The sequence below is a fragment of the Sus scrofa genome, chromosome 1 (genome assembly GCF_000003025.6).
Source record: "Sus scrofa isolate TJ Tabasco breed Duroc chromosome 1, Sscrofa11.1, whole genome shotgun sequence".
NCBI lineage: Eukaryota > Metazoa > Chordata > Mammalia > Artiodactyla > Suidae > Sus > Sus scrofa.
In genome coordinates, this window is record NC_010443.5 from 265,577,250 (window position 1) to 265,604,365 (window position 27,116).

The 27,116-nt window shown below is 54.7% G+C and overlaps 1 protein-coding gene across 2 annotated transcripts; it reads left to right on the forward strand.

The window, feature by feature from the left end:
* On the forward strand, positions 1 to 27,116 carry OLFML2A (olfactomedin like 2A). 2 transcript variants are annotated; one of them, NM_001258360.1, is given in 8 exon segments: positions 556 to 660; positions 7,245 to 7,508; positions 12,368 to 12,475; positions 15,633 to 15,842; positions 17,579 to 17,828; positions 20,081 to 20,308; positions 21,530 to 21,715; positions 22,652 to 23,256. In NM_001258360.1, coding segments are annotated over 8 exon segments (1,956 nt in total).

The following is a 27,116-nucleotide window of genomic DNA, read 5'->3' on the forward strand; positions in this document are numbered from 1 at the left end:
GAGGAAGAACGGGAACATGCAGGAGACAAGGGTCTGATCCGTGAGAAGGGTAGAGCTGGCACGGCCGCGGTATTTGGAGATTCAAAGTCTCGCCTACCCATCACTCATCTGAATTTTACAGCCAGCTCCAAAAGGAAACCATACTTTCCCCCGCTTTACAGATAAGGAAACTGAAGTTCAAAGAGATGAAGAGACTCGCCCAAGGTCCCACATCTCACAGACAGGACTGCGGTGGGTGTGGGGAGCCCGTGCTGCTCTTACTGCCCCCGCTGCTCCTGCGGGATCCGAACAAGAACCTTTTTTTGTGTCCTTGCGGGGATGCCCTTTGGAGAGCCGCCCAGTGGCAAAGAGGCCCGGCTAAGAGCGAGCCGGGTCGGGCGGGGTGGGGTGCCCCCCTCCAACCTAGCTCCGCCCCCAGGGGCGCGGGGCGGGGAGCGGCGGGCGGACTGGGGGCGCGCCGGGCGGGTAGAGCTGCCGGCGGCACAGAGCTCGCAGTGCGGCCCGCGCTTCCCAGTGTCCGCGCCCGCTGTTCGTGCCCGCCGTGCCCGTCCCGCCATGACCGCGGCCGCCGTCCCGCTCCGGCCTGGACCGGGGCCACTGCCTCTGCTCTTGCTGCCTCTGCTGCTGCTGCGCGCCGGCCCGGTGCGCGCCGACAGTAAGGTAGGCGCTTCGCTCCGACTCCGGCGCCGCTCCGCGGAGAACTGGGCGCGAGGGGGCGCTGTGGCTGGGGGTACGAGCCAAGCACTGTGTCGGGGCCGGGAACAGAGGACCCGGAGAGCGGAGATGGGACTTAGAAGAGGCCGCAGGGAGGCCGCAGGGGCTAGGGCTTCTGGAGAGGAGCGCGTGGGGGAGGAAGCGCTGGAGATGGCAGGGGTCCTTGGGAACCGGAGCCTCAGGAAGGGGCGCTGGGACCCAGTCCATGCGGGGAACGTCAGCACTGAAACCCCAGGCCAGTGAGAAGGGCGCTGGGAGCTTGGAGGGGGCACAGACCTGGAGATGCACCCCCCCCCCCAGACTAGGGAGGGAATTCCTAGGAGCGTTGGGCAGGGGCAGCCTGGAGACCTGGCTCCGAGTTTCCAGAGGCCGCGCACCTACGTGGGACAGACCCTGGGTCACTGGCACCCAGCCATCCTAGGTTTGCAGCAGGCCCTGGGCCAAGGTTTTCAGGCCGTGCTGGGGACCCAGAGTTCTTTCCCAGTGACCCCTGCTGGGTTGGCCTCTCTCCTGACTTCTTGTGTTCCTGCCAGGGATCTGATGCACCTTGTCTCCAGAAGCGACTGAGCTGTTCTCAGCTCTCAGTTGTGGCTAAAAAGATCTGCTCTGGTGTCAAGCAGATTTGGGTTCAAATCTCACCTTCACCTCTCCGCTGGGTGACCTTGGGCCTTTACCTCTCTGAGCTTCCAATTTCCCCACCTATAAATATGGGAGTAATAACATAGTTCTCACTCCCTGCTGTTGACGATTCCTAGATTAGTGAGATCAGGCCTGGAAAATCCTTAGCGCCCCTCTGGCACATAGCAGGTGCCCACTAAATGATACTGTAATTTTGAAATCTTACCACAGAGACCCCAAAAGGGAATGAGATCCAGAAAGTAGAGAGGGGAAGAACTTAGGTCAGTCAGAACAGGGACCCCTTAAGGATGTTCTGGAAGTGACGCAGTGAGGAGTGGGTCACGACTGGGGAAAAGTGAGAGACAGGAGGAAGGTAGGGCCCTGCTGGTAGAACATGAGAACAAGAATGACTTCTCTGGATGTTTCTAAACCTCTTTCCTGGGTACAAGGTGAGGCTGCCCTGTGCACAGGCAGGTAAAGGGCAGAGGCCACTAGCCGCATGGTAGGTATATGAGCAGTGGTCACTGGCAGACCTGGTATGCAAACAAGTGAACTGTAGACCTTACCCTGTGTTTCACAGACAAGGAGGCAATGATGATCATTCCCATTTTACAGACAGAGAAATTAGGGTCTATAGAAAGACAGCTGGGAGTTCCCGTCGTGGCTCAGCGGAAACGAATCTGACTAGCATCCATGAGGAGGCAGGTTCGATCCCTGGCCTCACTCAGTGGGTTAAGGATCGGGCATTGCCATCAGCTGTGGTGTAGGTGGCAGACATCACTCAGATCTGGCCTTGTTGTGGCCGTGGTGTAGGTCAGCGGCTACAGCTCCGATTCCACCCCTAGCCTGGGAACCTCCATGTGCCATAGGTGCAGCCCTAAAAAGACAGACAGACAGACAGAAAGAAAGGAAGGAAGGAAGAAAGGCAGCTGGCTTGTGAATCAAAAAACCTAGGTTCTGGCCCTTTGTTCTTTGGCTGGGTGACCTTGGGCAAGTCACTGCCTGTTTCTGGACCTTAGTTCCCTCATCTGAAAAACACTATCTCCCCCAATTCCCTTTCATACAGGGCTTTCTAGGATTCCCTGAGCTGGCTCAGATAGGGTAACAAGGGAGCAAAAAACCCCCAGATAACCTGATCAGCACTTTGCCACTTCTCATCTCTCCAGCTGGGAGGAATATTTGGCCTTGGGTGTCCTCTGAGCCATGCAGAAGGCAGTAGGGCTTGTGGGAGAAGGCTCACATTCAAAGCAAAGCAAAGCGAAGACAAAGAAAACCCAACACCCTGTTTATGTAGTGAGTCAGCCAAACACTTGCTAGGTTGGGGGGTGTGTGTCTAGTTGTCCCAGGGCAAGCTGGGGCTGGTGGGGTGAGGAGGCATGTCCTGGAGTTTGGAGGATGAAGCAGCTGTGGGACTCAGCACAGCCCTCCCCCAGATGCCTCCCACCCCACACCACCTCAGCCAGCTGGGAAAAATAAAAATCAAGTGATGGGTGAATTTACTCCGCATTCCTCAGCACAGCCAGAGACAGAGAGAGAGAGAGAGAGAGAGAGGGAGGGAGGTGTTTTCATTGTCACCCCCTCCCCCCATAACAATCCTCCTTCCTCTTCAAGCCTGTCCTGTTTTCTGGGGGTGAGGGGAGAGCCCTTTGGAGGGCCGGCCTGGGACCTGAAGTCTATTTAGGACCCTAAAGGGTTAAGTTGGCCCCTCCTCAGCCTCCTGCTCCTGGGAGGTCCAGCCTCCCCTTCTGCCCAGTACTTTCAGGGGTACAAGGGCAGCTCAAACCCCAGTACTCACCACAGAACTCTGTGGTCTCAGCCAGCTCCTCACTCAGCGTGGTTTAATTTTGTGTTTATAACAAGGTCTCTCCTAAACAAGACTTGGCGTTTCCATCTAAGGAAGTCTTTGTCACAGCTTCCCTGGCCTTTCGGAGAGGCTGTGCACTGCGGAGGTTAGGATGGACAGAAAGGTAACCACGTGACAGCCAGGCATGGCACCAGAGACCTCTGGGAACCTGCTTTTTGCTGCGTGTCCTTGGGAATGTGGCTGAGAATTCCTCATCTCTGCCTCAGTTTCCCTATCTGTGAAAGGGCCGCCAGCATCCCACTTCCTTCATGCATCCGGGGCGGCGGGAAGGGGGTGTTTGGTGAGCCCTGCCACTGACCAGGGGCCCAGGGCAGAGGGGAGGCCGAGGCCTGTGGGAGCTGGGCCAGGGGTGTGGGGGCGGGGGGGCTGGAGTCAGTAGGCGGGGGTGTCCCAGACTGGAGCAGATGTTCCAAGCCAGGCCAGTCCCCGAGGCTTAGGTGTTGCTGCTCCTCCGCTCGGGGAGTTTCCGCCTGTGGGTGTAATTGGAAACAGGCTCCGGAGCAGGCAAGGGCTGCCCAGTGATAGTGTCCTCTTCCTGCACACAAAGAGTGAGGGGCCAAGCTAGGCCCCGCGGGGTCTCTCTGCAGGGAAGGGCCTGCCCCATCGTTCCTACTGGCTGGGGCACATGAAGAGCATCCTGGGTGCCAAGGCCCCCGCCCAGGATTTACACGGAGGATCTTCGGCAACACTCTGCGACTTCAGCGCTCCCTCCCCGTTGGACAGACTTGAACCCTGAGGCTCAAAAGAATCAGGTTGAGGCTGCGCAAAATCCAAGACAGGGAACTTGGGGAGTTTGGGCTCTCAGCCTTTAGTGGGCATCCAATTACCTGGGGAGCCTGAGAGGGTCTGAGCCAAGGGACGTGGACTGAGGACAGGGCACCTGCAGGGTCCACATTATTCTACTACAGGTAATTCTGAGGCACATCCCCCAGTTGAGAATCCACCAAGGTTTGTGGAGCAAGAGGGCAGCAGAGCATCAAAGAAGCACTCTGGGAAGGTTAATCCAGCGGAGAAGGGGCTCCTGTATTGTCCAGGTAGCGGTTAGTACGACCCAAGCCAGGCCGAGGCCGTGGAGTGGAGAATGAGGGATCCATGTGAGAGATACTTAGGAGGAAGCACCAGGAGAAAATGACTGATGTTCCAGAGAAAGAAGGGGGCTCAGAGATCTGGGCTGGGCAGGGGGGTAGGTAGCCAGGGGTTTGAGAGAAGACGCTGGGTCCAGTTTAGGACGGATGAAATTTGGGGTGCCTGTGGATATCCAGGGGAGGGCGTCCAGCTGACAGTGGGCTCTGGGGGGAGGTCTCTGCCTATAGGGGGACATGGGAACTGCCTCTCGATGCATCTGGCCACCTCAAGATGACACAGTTTGAAGCTGTTCTGTTTCTAGGACATTTTATAGGTTGAACTTCCACTTCCCCATTCTGTCAGATTTATCCATCTGTCTTCAGAAATATCTCAAGTATGCCTTCTCACCATCTTATTGTGAGATTTCCTGCAAATAGCTAGGGACCTTTTTGAGCACAAGCCACCCACACTTCTGGAGGCTTTGGCAGCCATGTGTGCTGAGTGAGGATGCAGAGAGAGATGGGGGGGCGGGGGCGCTGAGGCAGGGACTTTCCTGTATTGCAGTCCCTTCAGCCCTCATGTCGAGGGAAGGTGGATCAGGCCCAGTGGGCGCCCCATTTCCCCTGCCTCACCAAGGCCTAAGCCAGGGCCACCGTCTCCTCCCTAGCTCAGTTGCTGGTGGAGAAGCCCTTGCCTGGTGGCTATGAGTGGTCACAGGAGAAAGAGCATGTGAACTAAATTTTGGAGTCAGGCTGTGCTGTGTGGCCCTGGACAAGCCCCTGGTCTTCTCTGATGCTCGCATTTCTCCTAAGATAGGGTTGTGGCGCGAGCAAAGAGAGGTAGAAAATGCTGTACAAATGTGAGAGAGGGTTATTGGCAGTGACTTTGACAGCAAGTAGAGAGCAGCCGTTCCATGCCAGGTGCTCTGCATGCATTGACCCATTTCAGCCTCAGGCCAAGCTTATGAGGAAAGGACTGCCACCCTCCCCATTTCACAGAGGAGGAAGCTGAAGCTCAGAGGGGTCAAGGCCACACAGAGGACATGTGGGAGCTAGGATTTGAGCCCAGGCCTGGCTCCTTACCATGTACTCTGCTGCCTCTAGTCAAGCACCACAAAACATAGTAGCCACAGGAGGTGGGGCCCTGCCTGGGCTCCTGGCAGCTGGACTGGGCCAGAGGCCTTCTTCCGCCTCCTGACTCCTGGCCTATGTCAGGGCCTTGGCCGCCGCATCAGGATGTAGTGCCTCATCTTGGGGCCGGGGAGGAATGTTGCGGTCTGATGTGGAGGCTGTTGCTGCTGGTGGGGGTGGGGGTTGGGATTTGGGTGAGTCCCGAGGAAGAGGTCTCTCTGGCTTGGCCACACCAAGCACACCCGCATCCATGTGCTAGGCCCAGCCCCACCTGGGGGAGTGGGTGGGGTGACTAGGGGTTCCAGAAGAGCTGGGAAGGGGGCCCAGAAATCACAGAGAGAGGCCGGGCTTACAGCACTAGCAGCGATCTAAAGAATGTGCAGCACCCGAGCCGGGCTGTCAGCCTTCGCAGGTGGGAGAAGTGCCCAGCAGCGCCTGGAGTACACTTCGCCCACCGAGGACCCAGGACAAAGCTGCCACCCACAGCCGCCCCCTTCCCCACCCTCCTCATCCCCCAGGGGACTGCAAGTACACTCATCCTGGGCTCTGAGCCCCTTGAACAAGTCATTTGATGGCTCCAAGGCTATTTCCTCATCTGGAGGACACTGCCAAGAATATCTGCCAATCACATGGAGAAACAAAGGGATAAACAAGCCCCCATCGGATGATTGGTGGTGCTGTTAACTACAAGACACAGGCCACCGTGTGCGCTCCTGGTGCTGGACTGGGATAGTCCTGGGATCCTGTCTCTCAGTCTTCACACAGGTCTTTGTTGGGTACACACCAGTGGTAGTCTCATTTTATAGTTGAGGAAACTGAGGCACAGAGAGGGTAAGTCATCTACCCAAGAGCACACATCTGAGGGGGGCCATGGCTGTGTTGCTAACCACTGCCCCACACTTCCCCCAGCACTCAGCGAGTTCTCTTGTTTTGTTTTGTTTTTTCTTTTTTGTTTTTGTTTGTTTTTCTTTTTTCTTTTTCTCAGTGAGTTCTCAATAAATGTCTCTGCCCTGGGCTCTGCACCCCGGGCTTGCTTCCTTCGTCCACTGTCTGTCCACAAAACAGCCTGAGTGAGCATCCTATGATGCAGATCTGACCCCAGGTCTCCTGCCTAAAACCTTTCCATGACTCTCCAGGATTTTTAAGAAGAAGCCCAGATGCTCAACCAGCTTTCATGACCCTCTGTGGGCCAGGCTCTACCATCCCCAGCCCCACTTCTTGCCACTCAGGTTTCCTGTAGGCACCAGCCAGAGTGAACCTCCTCCAGGCCCCCAAAGTGCCAGGCCCTTGCCTGTCTGCATATCTGATCTGCTGTCCCTGTAATCCTCTGCTCACGCTTAGAGATGTTCCCCAGGGTGCCCTCCTCCAAGCAGTCTTCATGGGCTCCCTATGTCTGCTTCTCCCATGGCTGGAAGGTCAAGGACGTATCTCTATCTATTTCTTCTGCCCCTGCAGCTATCACCCAGAGTCTGGCAGAGGCCAGGGGCTCAAACAGCTGTCTGAGGGCTCAGAGCAGAAATGGGGTGTCTACCACCCTTCCCCCAGCACTGGCCTTTTTTTTTTTCTTTTTGTCTTTTCTATGGCCACTCCCACAGCATATGGAGGTTCCCAGGCTAGGGGTCTAATCAGAGCTGTAGCCGCTGGCCTACACCAGAGCCACAGCAACTCGGGATCCGAGCCGCCTCTGCGGACCTACACCACAGCTCACAGCAATGCTGCATCCTTAACCCACTGAGCAAGGCCAGGGATCAAACCTGCAACCTCATGGTTCCTAGTCAGTTTCGTTAACCACTGCACCACGACGGGAACTCCAGCAGACGCTGGCCTTTGACTCACCGGAGCCCCTCTTGCAGGTGTTTGGCGACGTGGACCAGGTGCGCATGACCTCCGAGGGCTCCGACTGCCGCTGCAAGTGCATCATGCGGCCACTGAGCAAGGACGCGTGCAGCCGGGTGCGCAGCGGGCGGGCGCGGGTGGAGGACTTCTACACTGTGGAGACCGTGAGCTCGGGGACCGACTGCCGCTGCTCCTGCACCGCGCCGCCCTCCTCACTCAACCCCTGCGAGAACGAGTGGAAGATGGAGAAGCTCAAGAAACAGGCGCCCGAGCTCCTCAAGGTAGACTTTCTGGAGTAAAGGCAGGGATGGGGACCCTTTGGCGTGAATGCCTGGTGGGGGGGGGCTGACCCTCCACCACAGGTCCACAGGTTCTAAGGCGGGGGCTGTAAGACCATTCGGCCAGGCAGTGACAGAGGCAGCCTTCGATGGCTAGTTTACCTGAACATAGAATAGAGAGCCCTTTACCATCTATTAGCATCTAGTCTAGCGTCCTGCATTTTTTCCCAAACCAGGTCATCTGTGCGCACCTCCGTGTAGTATTTTACATTTTCAATTGTGTGGCATGTGACTGCTTTCAGTGTAATATTTCCCATATTGACATACCACCTTTGTGCCAGATGTTGTGCTAAGCTCTTTTTTTTTTTTTTTAACATTATTTCTCTAAATTCTTAAACCAGTCTGTGAAACATGGGATCTTTGTCCTTCATTTATAGTCAAGAAAACTGAGGCTTGGAGAAGTTAGGTAACTGGCCCAAGCTCTCACAGAATGACATGTAACCTCAAGTCTATACCATACATTTACGTGACTTTGTGCTTATAACCCCCTCACCGCACGGACCCCACTGCAGGAAAGACAGGCAGAGCAGCAAGAGGCCCGTAAAGAATTGTCTCCCAGCGTTTGGCTAAAAACGTTTCCTTTAAATTTAACTTTAGTTTTATTTTTGCAACAATGGAATGGATACCAAACCTCTCAAAGTTGCAGGGGGGATTGAATTTTAGGCCAAGTGGCCTCTTGACAGCTTCAGTCCCTGGACCACACCGTCTCCCAATCCCACTAGGGGCCTGCAGACTCCATGCGCTGAAGCCATAGGCCAGTTGTCAATTATAGGGACAAACCCAACTTGTGCTCAAATCCACTTCTCAACAACTGAATTGTAAGCATAATTGACATAAGGACACACAAAATCTTTTCCTAAATGCTGACTAATTCAGTTTTGCCACAGCACTTTGGGGAGGGAACTTGTGTTCCTAGCGTTATGGGGAGGGGCAGGGGGTGGGGAATGAGAGGGTGGAATCTGAGGCCCAGAGAGGAGTTGTGACTTGCCTAAGATCACAGAGCAAGAAATTGGCAGCACTAAGACTTGAACCCAGGAATTCTCTACTGTGTCCCCCTGCCACTGGAGAAGTCACTAGGCAGTTCTCTCCGTCCGGAGCCTATTGTCCCTTCAGCCTTTCAGTGCACAGCGGCCCTGGGAGCTTTGACTCAGCCTTAGAGGACTGAATGAGAGAATGGGGGGATTACCCAGCAGATAGGGTTGTAGGGGGAACACAGAGAAGACACTGTGCCTCCTTGACATGGCAGGAGCAGGGGTGAGTAACCCCAAGGGGAGAAGCGGACAGAGGCAGGAGGAGACAGGGCTGAGGTCTCTCTCACTCAGCTTGGCTCCTCCCCACCCTCAGTGGGAGGCTCTCCGTGGGCAGCCCCCCAGGAGAGGAGGTTAGGGGAAGCCACTATGGAGGGGAACACCCACCCGACACCCTCCCCTTGTCTCTCCCCAAACACTTCCCCTCGGGCTAAGGACAGCAGCTATGACTTGGTCTTAGTTGTGTGGCTCTGAGTGGGATAGATGGGATTCTAGGTCCCTTTTCCTGGGGAGGTTGGCTGCAGGGGGCCATATACTTCTCACCTCTTCAGTCCCTTTCCTTCTGGACATGAACTAGACATGGCCCCACCCTTGAGGACTCCCAGTCTTGTGGAGGCACAGCTCCTGACCCCAATAACAGCAGTGTGGTCAGTGCTGGGCCAATGGACATCCCAGGAACTGTGGTAACGTTGGAGCTGGGCTTTGAGGGATGTGTAGGAGTCCCTCAGGCAAAACAGAAATAAGGCTATTCCAGATGAGAGTAAGTGGAGTGGGTGTGATCCCAGGGTACCACCTGCCCTCTCTCTGCCCCAGCCCCACGAAGCCACCTGTCACTTCCTCCAACACAGTACTTCTCAAACTATATGCGGTGAAAGACCAGTTTTTTAAGAATCAGTCAAGAACCAATACTTTTATAAAAGACTATAAAGGGAATTGTTAGAAAAATGAAATGGAATAGAAACAGACATGCAAAATACAAGTCCAGTAATATATTATTAGAGTCCACAGATACAAAAACCCTGTCAAATGGCTGTGAGAGTTGAAAAGCCTACCCTCACTTTTTGTAATTATTTTATCACAGACTGGTGACGAGCAGTTTGGACTGGTGCTGGTCCACAGACCTCACTTGGAGTAGCACGGCTCACACACGCTATGCTTCTTCTCACCTCCAGCTTCTTTGCATGAGCTGTCCCCTTTGCCTAGAATGCCGTTCTCCTGCCTCTTTGGCTAATGTGTGCTCCTCCTTCAGAGCTCAACTCAAACAAAACTTCCTCCTGGCAGACTTTACTCACCCACACCCACTCCCAGACAAGGTCATTGCCTTGTTGTTAACACCCTGGGCACCTGGCTGTTTCCTTCTGCGTTCCCTGATCCCGGCACCTCTGTGTTGCTCTGCATTCTCTGACCTCCTGTGAGGGACCACAAAGGCTGTGTCTGTATTGTTCATCACTGTCCTTGGTGCCTGGCCCCAAGTCAGCATTTGCTGAGGCTGAAGGAGGTGGCAGTGGAAGATCAAGGAGGGCTCTAATGCCAGGCTCAGGGGATCGGAAGCCATAAATGGGAAGTGGGGAGCCACAGCAAGTGATCTAGTGGGGAGAGACCGTGGTCAAAGCTGTGCTTTGTGGCACAGTGGATTAAGGATTCGGCTCAGGTTGCTGCTGTGGCGCAGATTTGATCTCTGGCCTGGGAACTTCCACATGCTGCAGGTGGAGCCCCCCTCCAAAAATAAAAATAAAAATAAAAATACTGGGAGCTCCCGTCGTGGCTCTGCGGAAAAGAATCTGACTAGAATCCATGAGGACACAGGTTCAATCCCTGGCCTCACTCAGTGGGTTAAGGATCCGGCATTGCTGTGAGCTGTGGTGTTGGCCAGAGGCTACAGCTCCGATTCACCCCCTAGCCTGGGAACCGCCATATGCTGTGAGTGCAGCCCTAAAAAGCAAAATATATATATGCATATATGCTCTGCTTTGGGAAGCCAGTTCTGATGGCCATGACAGCAGCAGAGTGAAGCCAGAAAGTCCCCTTCTAGCCCCCTGGAATAGTTTTCATTACTGCTTCTGTTCATGAAGCCCACACTGAGCCAAGCCCTGTCCACATGGTGCTGCTTGCACAGCAATCCTGCTGCCCACTTCACAGAGGAGGAAGCTGAGGCCCAGGAGAGTCTACGTGCACGGCTCTCAAACTGAGCTCCACAGAGCCCTGGGGGTACCATGCAACCCCTCAGAGCCTGAACAAGGTTGGAGGGGAGCAGAGAAGACTCGAGGCCTTATCCCTGCTTCCAGCAGAGCCCCCACGCCCTCGTTCTGTTTTAGGGATCAGTGTCTACTCAGAGAAAAACTCTCTGGCTTCAAACAGCTCAAGCTCCCCTGGGAGAGTGGGAGTAAAACTGTGTTGGAAATAGCTGGCCAAGGCCAGATAGCCGCCCTGGCCTGCTCAGGCCCTGAAAATGCACGCAGGAGGGCAGGCTGGGAGAACAGCTCACTGGAAGCGAGAGAAAGCCCATTTCCCAACCAGCCCCTAGTGCCAAGGTTTTTCTGACACTCTCACTGGCATCTTGGCCATCTGGAGGGAAGGATCATATCCTGCTCAGGTGTGACAGGGAGGAGGAAGAGGGGCAGCTCAGGGAAGGCCCCTTCCCTGAGGAGACCCAGCGTCTGCTCCTTTGTCGTGCAAGTCCCTCCCCTGCTCTGGCCTCGGCTTCCCCATCTGAACACAGGAACAGTAAAACATGGTAGGAAAGAATGGTTTATACCAATCTGGGTTCTGCTTCTGGCTCCCCCATTTAACAGCCAGATGGCCTGGCATCACCTCTCTAAGCAGCAGCTTCCCGATCCGTAAGACAAAAAAGTGATCCAAACCTTGTCTTAGGTTGGGTGCCTGGAAGCAGACTCTGAAGCGAGTGACCTGTGTGCAGGTGACATATTATGAAAGTGCTCCCAGGATCAACAGATACCCAAGTGGGAGAAGCCGCAGGAGCTCATTCTGGGCAGTCGGAGGGAAATAAGCCCCACAGGGGTGTGGTTCCAGGCTAAGGGTCCATTACAGCCCCAGGGGACACTGGAGCGTGAGTGGCAGCTCACTTGTCCTACCAGGGCTTGGGGTTCAGGAGCTGGGCTTCTAGGCGCCCACATCAGTCAGGCATTGCCTACAGGCTGCCCCAGGAAGACACACACTCCAGGCACTTTGGGGGGCAAAATGGATCTTTGAAGAGAGTCACAGATGCAGGCTGTTAAGAGAAAGACACATGGGAGTTCCCGCTGTGGTGCAGTGGGTTAAGAATCCAACTGCAACGGCTCCAGTCACTGCAGAGACGTAGGTTCCATCCCCGACCCGGCGCAGTGGGTTAAGGGATCCAGCATTGCAGCAGCTGTGGCATAGGTTGGACTCAATCCCTGGCCTGGAAAGTTCCATGTGCCATGGGTGTGGCCATTAGGGGGAAAAAAAAAAGGGGAGGCACATGGAAGCCAGGGTTGGACACAAGAAACAGAGGAGGGATCCAGGGAGGCGGATGAAGCTCCTCCAGTGCCTACTACACACCTTGTAGGGGTGATGAGGATTAAGTGAAGTGACTTGTTCTAGCCCCTACCTAGTGCCTCCCGTATGAGAAGTGCTCAAAAGAGGGAACGTGAGGCTTTTCTCGTGATTAGGAGCAGGCCGGGTCTAGTCAAGCTGACCATTTTGGGGTTCTGCGCTCTGGAAGGGCTCCTTTCACACCCCCTATGCCCGGCTGTGTGCTGTGCCTTTTCCCCAACCTCTGCCTTCCCCGGGCAGCTGCAGTCCATGGTGGATCTCCTGGAGGGCACCTTGTACAGCATGGACCTGATGAAAGTGCACGCCTACGTCCACAAGCTGGCTTCCCAGATGAACACGCTGGAAGAGGTAAGGGCGGGCTCGAGCCAGAGGCCAGGCTGGACAGTGCTGGGGGCCAAGGCCAGTGTCCAAAGGGGCTGGGCAATTCTGTCTAGACTGCAGTGGCTGTTAGAAGCTGGACTCCGGCAGGAGCTAGGGGAGGGAGATGCCGGTCCAGCCTTTGGGGAGGAGGTCTAACTGGGCCTCAAGGGCCTACAGACAGCTGGAAGGCTGAGTGGAGAAACTGAGGCACCTACTGGCTGCATGAAAGGGGTGTGGAGGGGGCTGCAACTTGCAGTTGCCCTGACTCATCAAAACCAGGGCCCACATACTGCCCAACTCCCGGGCAACCGTTCAACATGAAATATCAGCATTGTGCAAAACTGGCCAAGCCTACTGGGACGAGGCTGGAGGCAGCCCGGCTGCCCAAGGACCTACCTACAGTGGAGGCAGAGGTGCTAAATGTCTTCTTCTGGTCAGAGCAAACGTGCTAGAGGGCTGGCACGTGGCTAAGACTGCCCCCTGAGGACAGGGCCAGGGTTGGGTGAACGTGGAGGGTCAGGCTGCAGATTTGAGGTTTGCATCTCTGCTGGCACAGCCTGGCCTCCGCCTGTTTCCTGCATCCGGTCTCTGCTGGGCTGCTGGGAGCCTGGGGACATGCAGCTGCCAGGAGGGGCATGAGGGCTTCCTTTTCCAGCTTCCTTTCCAGGGGGAGGGGGCACCTGGGTATCCTGTGCCCCATAGTGGGAGATTAACCCCTTACAGACCTCAAAGCTAGGGTCACAGTGGCTTTAATTATTCAAAAAGTGTTTGGTGGAGTTCCCGTCGTGGTGCAGTGGTTAACGAATCTGACTAAGAACCATGAGGTTGCGGGTTCGATCCCTGGCCTTGCTCAGTGGGTTAAGGATCCAGCGTTGCCATGAGTTGTGGTGTAGGTTGCAGACGCAGCTTGGATTCTGAGTTGCTGTGGCTCTGGCATAGGCCAGCGGCTATGGCTCCGATTCAACCCCTAGCCTGGGAACCTCTATATGCCATGGAAGCAGCCCAAAAATGGCAAAAAGACCCCAAAAAAAAGTGTTTGGTGATTATCTCTTATGTGTCAGCATGAGAGAAAGGTTAATAGTCACTGAATTTCTACTGTGCCCCAGCATTTTCTGGGCATCTAGTACGTGCCAGGCTCTCCTGTTGGTGGTTCTACTCTTAGCCTCCTTTGGCCTTTCCTCTTGTAGTCGTAGGAAATATTAACTCACTTCATGAATCTATGAGCCAAATGATCTGGAGGGTACATCTGCAGAGCCTGGAACAAATCAGAAATTATTTCCATAGCCACAAAGAAATGAGGTTTTAATTATCTTCTGTTTTGCATTATCTGTGCTTTGCTTCTGTTCACTGAGTGATAACTCTAAAAAGAAAAGAAAAGAAAAAGGCCTTTGCTAACTCTGGAAGGAAGCAGAAAGAACAGTCTCACTCGGGAAGAGCTGGCTCCCTCTGCCCAAGGGAAAAACATCACGGAGGTCGGGCAGCCGTTTGGGCTCCCAGCTTCCCTCTGCTTTCGTCCCTGACACCAGTGGTTCTCAGCCAGGGGCGATTTTGCTGCCCAGGGCCAACTGACAATATCTGGAGGCATTTCGAGTTGTCACAACTTGGGGAGGTGGGTGGTGGATGCTGTTGGCCTCTAGTGGGTAGAGGCCAGGGGTGCTGCTGGACATCCTACAATGCACGGGGCCTCCCTACGACACACAGATGCCAGCAGTGCTGAGGCTGAGCAGCCTGCCTTACACAGTCTGCCTTCTGTCTTCCCTGTGATCCATTTAAGAGTGCACTGTCTTGTTCCTTAGCCTTCCTGGACCTCACCGTCACCCTGACATTTAGTTGTTATTATGAGAGGGATCATTTTACTGGCAAGGAAACAGGTTCAAAGAGGTAAAGTCACTGGCTCCAAGTTACCCAGCCAGGAAGTGAAGAGCAAGGATCCGAACCCAGCTCTGCCCTAGCTCCTGCCCTGCTGCCTCTTGGTCCCCGAATCTGTTTCCATTCAGGGCTGACTGGACATAAATCACTTTGAGGTTATATTCTCCTCCGTACAAATGTCTAGCAATGAAATTCTGATCTCGTCTTCCTGATGCTCCAGGGTGTCGCAGCAAAGAGGGGCTTCTTGCATCTGACTCTAGTCCCTCCTGCTCCAGCTGAGAAGCCGACTCAGACAAATGGATGCCACACATACCCCTGGCCTGCTAGGGCTGTGGGGACCTGGGGCTGATCCCTTCCAGACCACCCTGAGTCCTGCCCCATGGACAAGGCCTGCCTGGGCAACAGCCCAGCAGTGGGGCCCCCTGGGTGGGAGGTTCACAGAGATTGAGAACCAGGGGTGTCTCAGGAGGGCCTGGGGTGAGAAGAGGTGAGTCTGGAGGCTGCTGAAGCCAGGCAGTGTCCCCAGCAAGGAGGAGGCAACTAGGGAGAGCCTGACAACAAGAGCAGGAGTAAAAGGCGGGGCTCGGGAAGGAGTCAACCCCATCCAGGCGACAAGCCAGAGACTCGGAGACTAGGAAGGGATCAGCAACCACAGCAAAACCCCAAAGAGTTTCATTATTGGAGTATTTTATAAAAAGGGGGTACTTATGTATTACCTGCAAAATTAAAAGGTAATTTTAAAGTAGCAGAGGGTTGGTAGCAACTTCAAAGGTGGATCCACAGGGGACTGGCTAAATACATTTTGACCCATCCATATAGTGGCAGACTGTCTGGCCAGTAAGACATATGTAGGAGTGTCCAAAATAGGCTCAAGTGAGAAAGCAAAGTGGAAAGAGAAAGGAAGGAAAGCAGGAAGGCAGGAAGGAAGGAAGAAGGGAGAGAGGGAGGAAGAGAGGAAGGAAGGGAAAGCCGTACCAATTATCAGCATTGAGAAATAGGTGAATGGAAGACATAGATCCCTTTTAAACCCATCGTATCCTTTCATTTAGTCCTAAGAACATAATATCTATTTTTTCATTCATTGACTGTTTTTTTAAAAGATGCTAATAACTGCAGGTTCTCTTAGCAACCTGCTTTTATCCACCCATGCTTGCTGGTGCTGCCCCCACCCATTCTTCCCGAACCCTGCTGGGGAAGACCGGGCAGGAAGCTGGGGTGCCCCAGGGTGGGGGGTGGTCAGAGGCTGCTGGAAAGACCTCCGGGTCTGCCCCCACAGAGCATCAAGGCCAACCTGAGCCGGGAGAACGAGGTGGTGAGGGAGAGCATGCGCCACTTCAGCGAGCAGCTGAAGCACTACGAGAACCACTCGGCCATCATGATGAGCATCAAGAAGGAGCTCTCCAGCCTGGGTCTCCAGCTGCTGCAGAAGGATGCAGCCTCGGTGCCCGGCGCCCCCCCAGCCACCGGCCCTGGCAGCAAGGCTCAGGTGAGGCCAGAGCTCTGGTGACAGGGCCAGAAAGTGGAAGCACAGTGCGCCAGGACCTCCACCTGGAGGGCCAGCTGGGTGGGGCTTTGGGGCTCTGGGACTGGGTGGAGGGCTGGCACAGGGGGAGAGTCTGTGGCAGGGCGGGGGCAGGGTGTGCCCACCGTGCAGTGAGCAGCTAGCACAGGGAGCTGGGGCAGACACGGGGATCCAGCTGAGGGGTGTGACCCCTGAGCCAGACATTTGGCCCTGGGAGACCAGGTCAGCTTCATCAAAACCACCTTTAGCCTCCTCTGCTGTGGCTGAGGGGGCCTGCTCAGGGGCAGATGGGCAATGCCTCAGGCACCCCAGCTGACTAATACCACTTCATCTAACCCATCCCGGGGTGGGGGACTCCTGCAACAAACACCCTGACAGTCTGTAAACTTAGCGCACAAAGTGAGCAAAGGCCTGATTTTGTCACCAGGCAGGTAAAACACACGTTGGGGCAAATTTGAAAAAGGCCCACAGCTAGGCAGACAGATTGCAGAAAAGGCTCTTCCCCTGGGCAGGTAAATTAGAGAGAGGAGCCCCTTTGGGTGGATAAATTGCACAAAGACTCCTTCCTCTGCTAGACACACACCAGGGCTGTGTCTGTGCAACTGGAGTACAGACTAGACTTCAGTCCCATTCATGCCTCTTTGACCAGTCACCGTGCGCAGGACATGACCCCCACCAATCCCCCCAGTGGCCTTGGTTTCTTTGGTTAGTGGGGGAGGAAGGGAGCTGACTTCTTCACAGACATGATCTCAATTAACCCCATCCCTAGGAAGAGGGATGCTCATGCCCATGTGGCAGAAGCGGAAACCTGGGGTGGGATCACGTGGAGAGGGTGGCTGTCCTGGAACCCGAGACTGCATGACCGCCAAGCCCCTGCTCTTCCTCTCCTCCCCTTGGCTTCTGTGCTGATATTTTGACGATGGGGCCATTTTTGTCTATAGCAGGGACCACCTAGACGCTGATAAAGCGGGGAGGAAGCCTGGTGCCTTGGCCCAGAGCTGGCTTCCTACTCAGTCCCGTGCCAACTCCAGAGCAAGAATGAATCCTATCTGGGCCGTGGCACAGAAGGTCTAGTTACTGTCCTCTCTGTATCTCCTAGAGAGTCTGCCTGACAATGGGTGATGTCACAGGCCCTGTGTTCTTGTGCCAAGCCAGCATCAGAGACATTTCAGAGGATGTAAAAATAACACATTTCACAAAATGTTAGAAACAACATGCCCTAAGGGCCATGCCCTGTGACCAACCATCCCAGTTTGCCCGGGACAGAAGGGTTTCCCAGGAGGCCGGGTTTTCAGCCCTAACACTGGGAAAGTTCAGGCACACTGGAAGGAATGGTCACCCTGCCCAGGGGCCTGAGAACCTCCCAGAAACCAGTGAGGGAGGGAGCCAGGGATGGGAAGCTGGCCCAGTGACCGGCCACCTCCCCGGGGAGACCACTGCAGTCTCCTTGCAGGGGAGTGTACGGGAGGTGGAAGATGGAACAGGAATCCAACCTGTCAGGCTGGCCTTCAAGCCGGCAGGGGAGCTAGAGCGCTGAGTGGGGAAACCAAGGCACAGCGTGGCACCGCTGTCACCCCCGTGGGAGGAAAGCTGGGATCTCATGAGGGCCCGGAGCGGCACCACCATGTCCGGCCCCCGCATGCCGAGCCTCCCTGACTTGCTCCGGCCCCCCCAAGTCTGAGCGCTCCCTCTTCCCCCAGGACACAGCTGGAGGGAAAGGCAAGGACAGCAACAAGCATGGCAGCGTGCAGAAGACCTTTGTGGACAAGGGCCTCCCCAGACCTCCCAAGGAGAAGCTGCTGAAGGCGGAAAAGCTGAAGAAGGAGGGTGGCAAGGCCCGATTCCCTCAGCCCACAGCCAAGCCCCGGGCCCTGGCCCAGCAGCAGGCCGTGATCCGAGGCATCACCTACTACAAGGCGGGCAGGAAGGAGATGACCGAAGCCATGGCTGGTGAGTTGGAGGGAGATGGGAAGCTTGGGGAGTGGGGCCTCCTTGCAGAGCCCAGGGTCCTCTCCATTGTCAGCCTGCCCCAGATCTCAGCTCCACGGCTTACGTGTTGGTGCCCTTTGCTCAGCCATACCATGGCATAATCCCCCCAAACCCCCTGGGGTTCTGGAGGATGAAATGATGAAATCAACACAAAAGGCCACTCAGTTCTTCTCCAGTATTTACAGCTGTCCCCACTCTCCTTGAAAGATTTGCTGAAGGTTCACTATGTACGTGCTGGAGCTTCCAGACGTTCTGCCTGATGCAGAGCTCAGAGGCTAGTGGGAGAAAACAGACCCATGACCAGCTGCCTCGGGTGAGGGGGGAGAACGCAGGGACCGGGCCAGGGTTCTGGAAGGTGACGTGGGCCTGCGAGGCACCTCTCATTCTCAGACTGGTACTAGGACGGCCCGTCCAGCACCTCCCACTCTTGTCCCCCCAGAGAAGAGCCCACCGACTCCTGTATCTTTCCTGCAGCTCCCTGCCAGGCCACAGTGAAGGGCAACAGAGTGATTAACTGAGAAACAAGAGACTAAATTCCCAGGGTACCCACGTTTCTGGGCTGTCTCCATGGGTGTGGTTCCTGATTCTTCCTCTGAGCCCCTCCCTGATGCCTGCCCTCCTCTCATGTCCCTGAGAGGTGTCCCAAGCCAGCCCCCTCCTGGGTCCTGCTGACCACCTCCTCCAATGAGGTCCTCTAGCCAGCCTGGACCCAAGGGGGCTGGGGCATGGAGCTCTGAGGGACCCATCTCCTTCAAAAGCCCCCTCAATTCTTGGTCTCTTGGGGCTCAGGGCCCTCTTCTCCCAGCTCCTGGTGCCAGCTGCTGGCTCTGAGTCCTGCCAGCTCTGCCTGGCCACAGCACAAGGGCCTTTGACCCCTAACCGGGGCTCTGCCCAAGAACAGCTGCAGGCATCTGACTCTGCCAGCATGGCCGTGGGAACAAGCCCCTGCCCTGCAGGCTGCTGAGGCCGGGGGAAGGGCAATGCCCACTGATGGGGGGGTGGGTGACCATTTCCGAGAGACTCCAGGGGCTCCACAGCGTGGCCTTGCTAAACTCCTGTACAGAGAGGAAGCTGGCAGGGAGAGAAAAGGAAGGAACCAGGCGAATGTCCTGGAGTCAAGGTTCCTCAAGGCCTCTCGGGGGCCACACCGTCACTGAAACGACAGCAGCAGACATTGTCCCTGGCATCACAGCTTTCTGAGTCCTTTCACACATGCTGTTGCACTTTTATTTGGCCACACCCACAGCATGTAGAAGTTCCTGGGCCAGGATTGAACCTACCAGTGACCAGAGCCGCTATCGTGACAACACCTGATCCTTAACCTGCTGTGCCACAGGGGAACTCCGTGCTGTTTCACTCGATCCAAGTGAGGAAACAAGCTCAGACAGGTGAAGTGACTGCCTCGGGTTTCACCGAGAGTTAGTGGGACCAGGACCCAGAAGCTGAGGTGTCTTTGTCCCCTGATCTGTGCCCCTGAGTCCTCCAGCTTTCCTTACCCAGACTCCATCCATCCCAGCCAGGGAAGTGGGTAGGTCATGAATGACCCAGAGGTGGCTCCAAACCTGTCCCACAGAGCTGCAAAAGTCCTATCAGCAACGCCCATGCCAGAGGGAGAAGGGTGCCAAGAAAACCGAGAGCTGGGCGATAGGAGGTGAACAAAGGGACAGAGAGAGATAGAGACCTGGGGTCCAGAGGTGACAGGAAGCTGGCTGCACATGCCTGTCCCTACCTGCAAATCCTAAGTGAGAGAAACTAGAGGGTGGTTCCAGGGGAGAGGACGAGGAGAAAGTCTGTCAAGTGGGAGCAGGGGTTTCTGCCTCCTGGCATTGAATCCAGGGGGTGAAAGAGCTGGTACAAAGAGTCTGCCTCCTTGGAGGGGAAGGGGTCTCACATTTTGGCACCTCGCGCTTGCCGGGATCTGTGCAAATGTTAGACACACGTTTTCCTCTAATCAGCACAGCAGCTTAACGTGGTGCACCCCATGACGCTCCTTGCACAGAAGGGGGAGCTGAGGCCCCCCCAAGGCCACTCACCTGAGGGGCTCAGAGCCAGTCTGCTGACCATGAAACCCTTCCACCTCCCGCTTTTCAAGGCCTTCCACTCCTCACGGCCACCCCCACCTCTCCGCCATGGCCCAGCCCACTGGGCCTGGGGAGGACCCCGGGCAGCAGCAGGGGCTGCCAGGATGTGAGCACAGGGTCTTCTCTCCACAGACAATGCCCTCAAGGGCACTTCCTGGCTGGAGCAGCTGCCACCCAGGGTGGAAGGCAGGCTACCCGAGCCCAACTCGGCAGAGCGTGATGAGGCTGGTGGGCCCAGGGCCTCCGAGGCAGCAGACTTGGCCCCTGGCACCCCTGCCTCGGGTCCCACCCTCACCCCCACTCCCACTGCCAGCCCTCTGCCCACCGAGCCACCTTCCCGCCCAGAAGTCCCCAGCCCAGGTGAGTCAGTCAGTCTCCTAGGGGTAAGTACACTATAGCCCTTGGGCCAAATGCAGCCTGCAGCCTGGCTTTGTACAGCCCTCGAGCTAAGAATGGTTCTTACATTTTTAAAGGGTGGTTTAAAAAAAAAAGAGAGAGAATATGGGACAGAAGTGTGTGGTCTGAAAATCTAAAATGTTTGCTATCTCATCTTAACAGAAAAAAGGTTGACAACATTTACAGTGAAACAGGTAGTCTTTTTAACAAATTCTTCTTAAAATATCATCAAGGAGTTCCCATCATGGCACAGCAGAAACAAATCTGACTAGGAACCAGGAGGTTGTGGGTTTGATCCCTGGCCTCGCTCAGTGGGTTAAGGATCCAGCGTTGCCATGAGCTATGGTGTAGGTCGCAGACATGGCTTGGATCCAGAGTTGCTGTGGCTCTGACGTAGCCGACAGCTACTGCTCCCATTAGACCCCTAGCCTGGGAACCTCCATATGCCACGGGTGTGGCCCTAAAAAGACAAGAAGACAAAAAAAAAAAAATCATGTCACCGAGAATCCATCATCAAATCCAGCAACTATTTCTATGTCTTTATTTCTTCTGTCCAGTCTTTGGCCCTATTGTTGTAGTTTTAGCTTGTAGCTTTGGGTAGAAATCTTCCTTATTATAATCATCAATGCCATCCTTCTGGAGGGCCTCTTGGCTACCTGTGATAACAAGCCAGCCTTAAAACCATTCTCCGCTCTGGTCACGTGCATTCCACTTCTAGGAATCTTTCCTAAGGAATTCACCAGCTATGTGGACAACAGCTGGCGGCCTAGTGGAACCTTGAAATCACATCATTAAAAGGCCATTTAATGATGTGAGAAATTGCTTAGTGGAGGGGGGAAAAAAGCAGGGTACATAAAACTGTATATTCGGAAGAATCATTTTTTAAAGTATATCTGCATGACTATGAGCAAAGAAAAAGAGAAAATACAACACGTTTAAAATTTTTTGAATAATAAAATTTTGAATGATTTCTCTGTTTTCTCCAGTCTCTTTTTCTGAATGTTCTGTGTTTTTTAGAATGAGCAGACATTGCTTTGATCATGAGGAAAGGAAAAAAAAAAAAAAAAGGCTGCAAACAAAACCTCGGGAGGGATTTAGTAAGACCCAATAACATCCCAGGACTGCTGCTGTGACTTGGGGCCTGTGACTCTGGGTATCAAATGCTGTACGCTTTGCTTCCCACAGGCAGAGAGGCAAGCTGTGAGGGCACCCTGCGAGCCGTGGACCCCCCCGTGAGGCACCACAGCTACGGGCGCCATGAGGGAGCCTGGATGAAGGACCCTGCTGCCAAGGATGACAAGATCTATGTCACCAACTACTACTATGGAAACAGCCTGGTGGAATTCCGCAACCTGGAGAACTTCAAGCAAGGTCGGGGACCCCGTGAGATGGGAAAGGGGCAGGTGTGGGTACCTTGGAGAAGGTCCCCATGGAGGCTTGGCCCTCCTTTGCCTTGTGGTTTCCCGTGACCCAGACTTCCCCTGCCCAGCCTAGCTCCAAATGGTTACCTACCCCAAGAAGAGGAGTCTGGGGGCACCCCCTGTGTGCCAGCACTGGGCCAGGAGCTGGACGGCCACAGCAAACAAGATGGACATGGTCTTGCCCTCATGAGGGAAACTTACTGTCAAGGGTAGCAATACACAGAGTTTCCACTTCTTGAGTGCTTATTATGTGCTAATCGCCCTGTGTGTATCAGTGCCTGGTATCTTTGTAGCTTCCCGAGCTGGAGGTTATCATCCTGTTTTACAGGTGAGCAGAGCCCCAGGCCTTACAGGAGCTTCAGGTCTGGGCAGGGAAAGGCAGAAATTTGGTTATCAGATCTGGAACATGATGAGGGGAAAGGGTCATTGAGACATGACCTGCCTTCCAGAAATGCACCATCTGATGTGGGTGGCAAAGGTTTAAAGAAACAATTTCAATACAGTGCTAGAGGGAGGCCTTAGGGGGCTGTGGGAACCCAGGCTGGAGATCAGGGAAGACTTCCCAGAGGAGGTGATGCTGAGACCGGGGGGGGGGGGGGAGGGGGGGGGAGAGAAATCTCACAGGCAACACCCAGAGACAAAGCACAGGGGCTGGTATCAGCCTGTGTCTAAATTCTGGCTGTGCTGTTTCACAACCGCATGGCCTTGAGCCTGCTTCCTCCCCCGCAAATGGGATGATAAGAGAACCTCCTTCCTGAGCCTGTCTCCATGGGACAAGATGATCGCCCTGGCTCAGGCCCACAGCACTGCTCGGTGTCCACTGTTTGCTGGGCCCTGGGGTGAGCTGGGGGTTGTCCGGGTGTGACCTTCTGCCCTCTACACGCAGGCCGCTGGAGTAACATGTACAAGCTGCCCTACAACTGGATCGGCACGGGCCACGTGGTGTACCAGGGCGCCTTCTACTACAACCGCGCCTTCACCAAGAACATCATCAAGTACGACCTCCGCCAGCGCTTCGTGGCCTCCTGGGCGCTGCTGCCCGACGTGGTGTACGAGGACACCACGCCCTGGAAGTGGCGCGGCCACTCGGACATCGACTTTGCCGTGGACGAGAGCGGCCTGTGGGTCATCTACCCCGCCGCGGATGACCGCGATGAGGCCCAGCCCGAGGTGATCGTGCTCAGCCGCCTGGACCCGGGCGACCTCTCTGTGCACCGCGAGACCACGTGGAAGACGCGGCTGCGACGCAACTCGTACGGGAACTGCTTCCTGGTGTGCGGCATCCTGTACGCGGTGGACACGTACAACCAGCGGGAGGGCCACGTGGCCTACGCCTTCGACACGCACACCGGCGCCGACGCCCGCCTGCAGCTGCCCTTCCTCAACGAGCACGCCTACACCACGCAGATCGACTACAACCCCAAGGAGCGGGTGCTCTACGCCTGGGACAACGGCCACCAGCTCACCTACACCCTCCACTTCGTGGTCTGAGCGGGGACCTGCGCTCGCGGGAGCGGAGTGGCCGTGGGCACGGGGGCTCCCCACAGCAGCTCCTGCAAGGCACCTCCTCAGCAACTCTTCATTGGGAGCCGGGCCTGGCGCGAGGTGCTGGGCAGGTGGGGTAGCCAGGATCAAGCTTCCTTAGTGCTCAGTGGAGTAATCATCGCTTCCAGTTACAGAATATTGTGCCAAGAACTTCACTGTGCACGAACCCACTTAATCCTCCTAATGACACTCTTGGAGGGAGAGACCACTAGCCCCCTTAACGGATGAGGAGACTGAGGCCTCAGCTTGGATCAGGCAGGCCTGTTTCACCGATGAGGAGACCGATCATATTCTCCCCTCCCTCCTGTTCTCCCAAACCTGTTTCCCTTCCCTCCGGCTACTCAAAACCAGAGGCTTTGGGGATCAACACGCTTGCGTTGGGTGGAGGTCCGGCTCTGTGTGCCACCCCAGGCCCCTATTCTGACTGAGCTATTGGTGGCCCTGGACTTTGGGCCCTTGGCTATTGTCTCTGCTCCTTGCCTTTGGCCACCCCCCCACCCCATTCCCACCCCACCCGCTGTCAGACTGCATTCCAAACCTCCACAGTCACCCAGCCACTGAGCAGAAACCACACCCCGAGAAAAAAATACGAGCCCTCGTTCCAAGACCCCCCCCCCCGTACTCATTTTTATTTTCTCTTATTCTTCACCAGTGCCGTCATTTGTTTCTGCAGGAGCAGCTGAGGAGGCTGCAGGCAGCTGCCTGCCAGCAGCAACTCTACCAGGGTGGGGAACTGGGCCAGGCCCCGAGGCTCCCTCTCCACCCAGAAGTGCTGGCTTTGGCCACATACCCAGGTTGTGGGACCTCTCCCCTGTCCCTCCCAGAGCCTTTGGGCCTGGGATCCACCTCGTTCTTTCTCTCTGTTTGAACCCACAACGTATACACACTCAGGGATACCTCTAGGTCTGCCATGAGCAGGACGCTAGGCCTGAGGCTGGGTAGTGCCAGGATGAAACAGGTTCGCTCCTCCTTGTCAGTCCTAACCTGGTCATTGGCTGGGCTGGCCCAGCAGCCTGGGGACTGGAGGGGGCTGAGATGTGGGCAGTCAGGTCCAGAGGAGGCTTCGGACCTTCTGGTTGCAGGGAAGAGCCAGAGGGTGGCAGCTGAGAGGGAAGGAGAAAGGGGGTCTGTGGCTTGAGCTTTTCTTGGCTGCAGAGAGGTTGGTGACAGGGCTGCCCAGAGCCCAAGACTTGGGACCGAGGATGCACATACAGGCTACCTCGCCCAGGGCTGCTGCTGGCTCCACCGAGCCGCAGACTCAGACAGCCCAGAGGAGGAGACCTTCAGGCCTGCCCTCACCTGCTCTGAACAGCATTTTCAGAGCTGGGACGTTCCCCAGTCCAACTCCCTGTTTCACCAAAGGAGAGACAGGCCCAGAAAGGTTTAGAGAAGGGCTCAGGGCCACGAAGAACAGGACACAGCCGAGCTCCTTCCAGAAGGGCTTTGTCTGTATCCTTTATTTTCCTGGCTTCAAGGCAGCTAGGCAATAGGCCACCCAGCACCCAAGCCACCCCAGTACCTCTGAAGGGTATTTACTGCTGGTCTCTATACAAACCAGCCCTTGGTATCTGTACACGTGAACACCCAGCTGCCATGTTAGGAAATTCAACTGCATACCCAAGAGTGTAAGGAAATGCTTTTGTGCAGAATATATTTCTTTCAGGCATTGTCAGGTAATGTGGTTTTGTTTAAGCTATAAAATTAACTCACCCCTGAAATAAAGGGGGAAGATGATGCCCAGCCAAGCACAGCCTGACTCATAGGGGTGAATACGTCCAGCCTCCCCTACCCAACCGAAGGCTGAGGGTTCCACTTGCAGACTCTTCAGGGGGCTGTGAGTCCCAGTGTTTCCCTGGGCCCTGGGTGTGGGTTTTAGAAAACTGTCTTTTTGATATCATGGCCCAACCATGTGAGAAGTATTCAGGCTCCTCTTTCCCCATTAGTCTGAGAAAAAGGAAAATTAGAATGGACTGATTGTTGAAGGACAAGCAAGATGGTGTTATGGAATTTCCCTTGTGGCCCAGCAGGTTAAGGATCTGCATTGTCACTGCAGTGGCCTGGGTCACTGCTGTGCTGTGGGTTTGATCCCTGGCCCGGGAATTTTTACATGCTACCAGCACAGCCCAAAAAAAAAGTTTTCTGGGGGAGAGGATGCTGGCTGCAGCCTCTAAACATTCACTGAGCCCCTTCTGTTTTCGGGCCTTTGCATGTGGGTTGTGCTGTAGGTAGAGTTTTTCCTCACTTTACAGATGGTCAAACTGGAGCTCAGAGAAGCTAAATGGAGGCGGTTAAGTGGAGAACCAGGTTCCCAAATCCTGTCGTATAATCTGAGCATCAACAGAGGGTTAGCTTAGGGATGCCACGTGCGTGTTTTTCTTGCATCATCCCAACAGTGGAAGGTATAATACTCTGAGTGTGCCCATTTTACAGACAAGGAAACTGAGGTAAAGGAACTTACCCAAAGTCACAAGGCAGCTTAGTCTGTAGTGCAGTCAGGGTTTCAGGGCTGGTCGGTACATGTTTGTTGCCAATTGTGTGTCACTCTAGCAGCGGCTCTAGAAATGACGGCTGTTTTTTTTCACCAGTGTGGCTAAGCTGCAAACTGCATCTACATAGGAGATCCAAGAAAGAGGCTGGGGTCAGATTTATAAAAAGCCTTGACTGCCAAGCCAAGGAGTGACTGCCTCCGATAACATTTGGAACAAAATTAAGTGTGAATTAACAGAGAAAAGGAAATTCTAAGACAGTTGGATTTTGTCCTATCAGAGATGCGAAGCAGGGAAGAGTTTCTGTGGTGGGCTTTATCATGTTTGGTAATAAGTACTTCAAGCTAGGAAGGAAGAGGGCCAGGCTTTCCTACCAGCCTCAGCAGTAAGGCAAAGGAAGCTGATTCTTTTTTCTGAACAACATGATACACAAAGAGGCTTTGGTGGCCACCTTTGCTCCTTTCCTAGAGATTTCTAGGCCTTAATATTCAATTTGCTCTGCTTGGGGGAAAAAAAGAGACCTCTGCCTTGGTGGGCAGCCCTAAAGGTGAGGGTGAGGGTTTTTTCCTAGGAATGACTTGAGGGTTCCTGAAAGCCCATGGGTTTCTTCTAAAGCATCCTTTCCTCCATGACAGCATTGCAAACCACTCTGGGCACAGGAGGCCACAGTGCTGGATGGTTGTCGGGGAGCCCTGGAGAGCAGTGAGGGAGTCCTTCGTCAGAATCAACTATGCTCCGAGCAGCTGCGCAATTGGGCAGGGACGTGACCGACAGAGGGGACAGATGTCACCTCCCTTTTCTGGCTGGAGACCTGCAACTTAGGACAAAGGGCAGCTGAGGGCCCCAAAGCGCCCTCCTGGTGCTAGAAGGCACCTTTACCCACATTATCACGAACCCACCCAAGGCTGGCGTTACTTTCTCCCCATTGCAGGGGGCAAACCTCAAGTTCAGGAAGGTGAAGCAACCTGCTCAGGGTCACGAATCTTTAACAAGTAGTGGAGTCAAGAGTTGAACCAGGTCTGTTTTTACACCGAAGCCCCAAACTGACGGTGGTTAGGAATGTTGTAACTGGTCACATTTTTGGCCACTGGGAAACTCAAAGTCAAATTTGAGATTATTTGTAACAGTTGTACTGAGGCTCCTCCTCAACTCTGGCTTCATTCTAGCTTTCTGCTTTTATGTGTACCCTGATCTCTTTCTTTTTGTTATATTTTATCTATTTTTGTAAATTGCCACAATATGCCAGTATGTTTTTTTTGTAACAAGGTAGATGATACCTAAATAAAACACATGATCAAAGGCTTGATTTAATAATTTTAA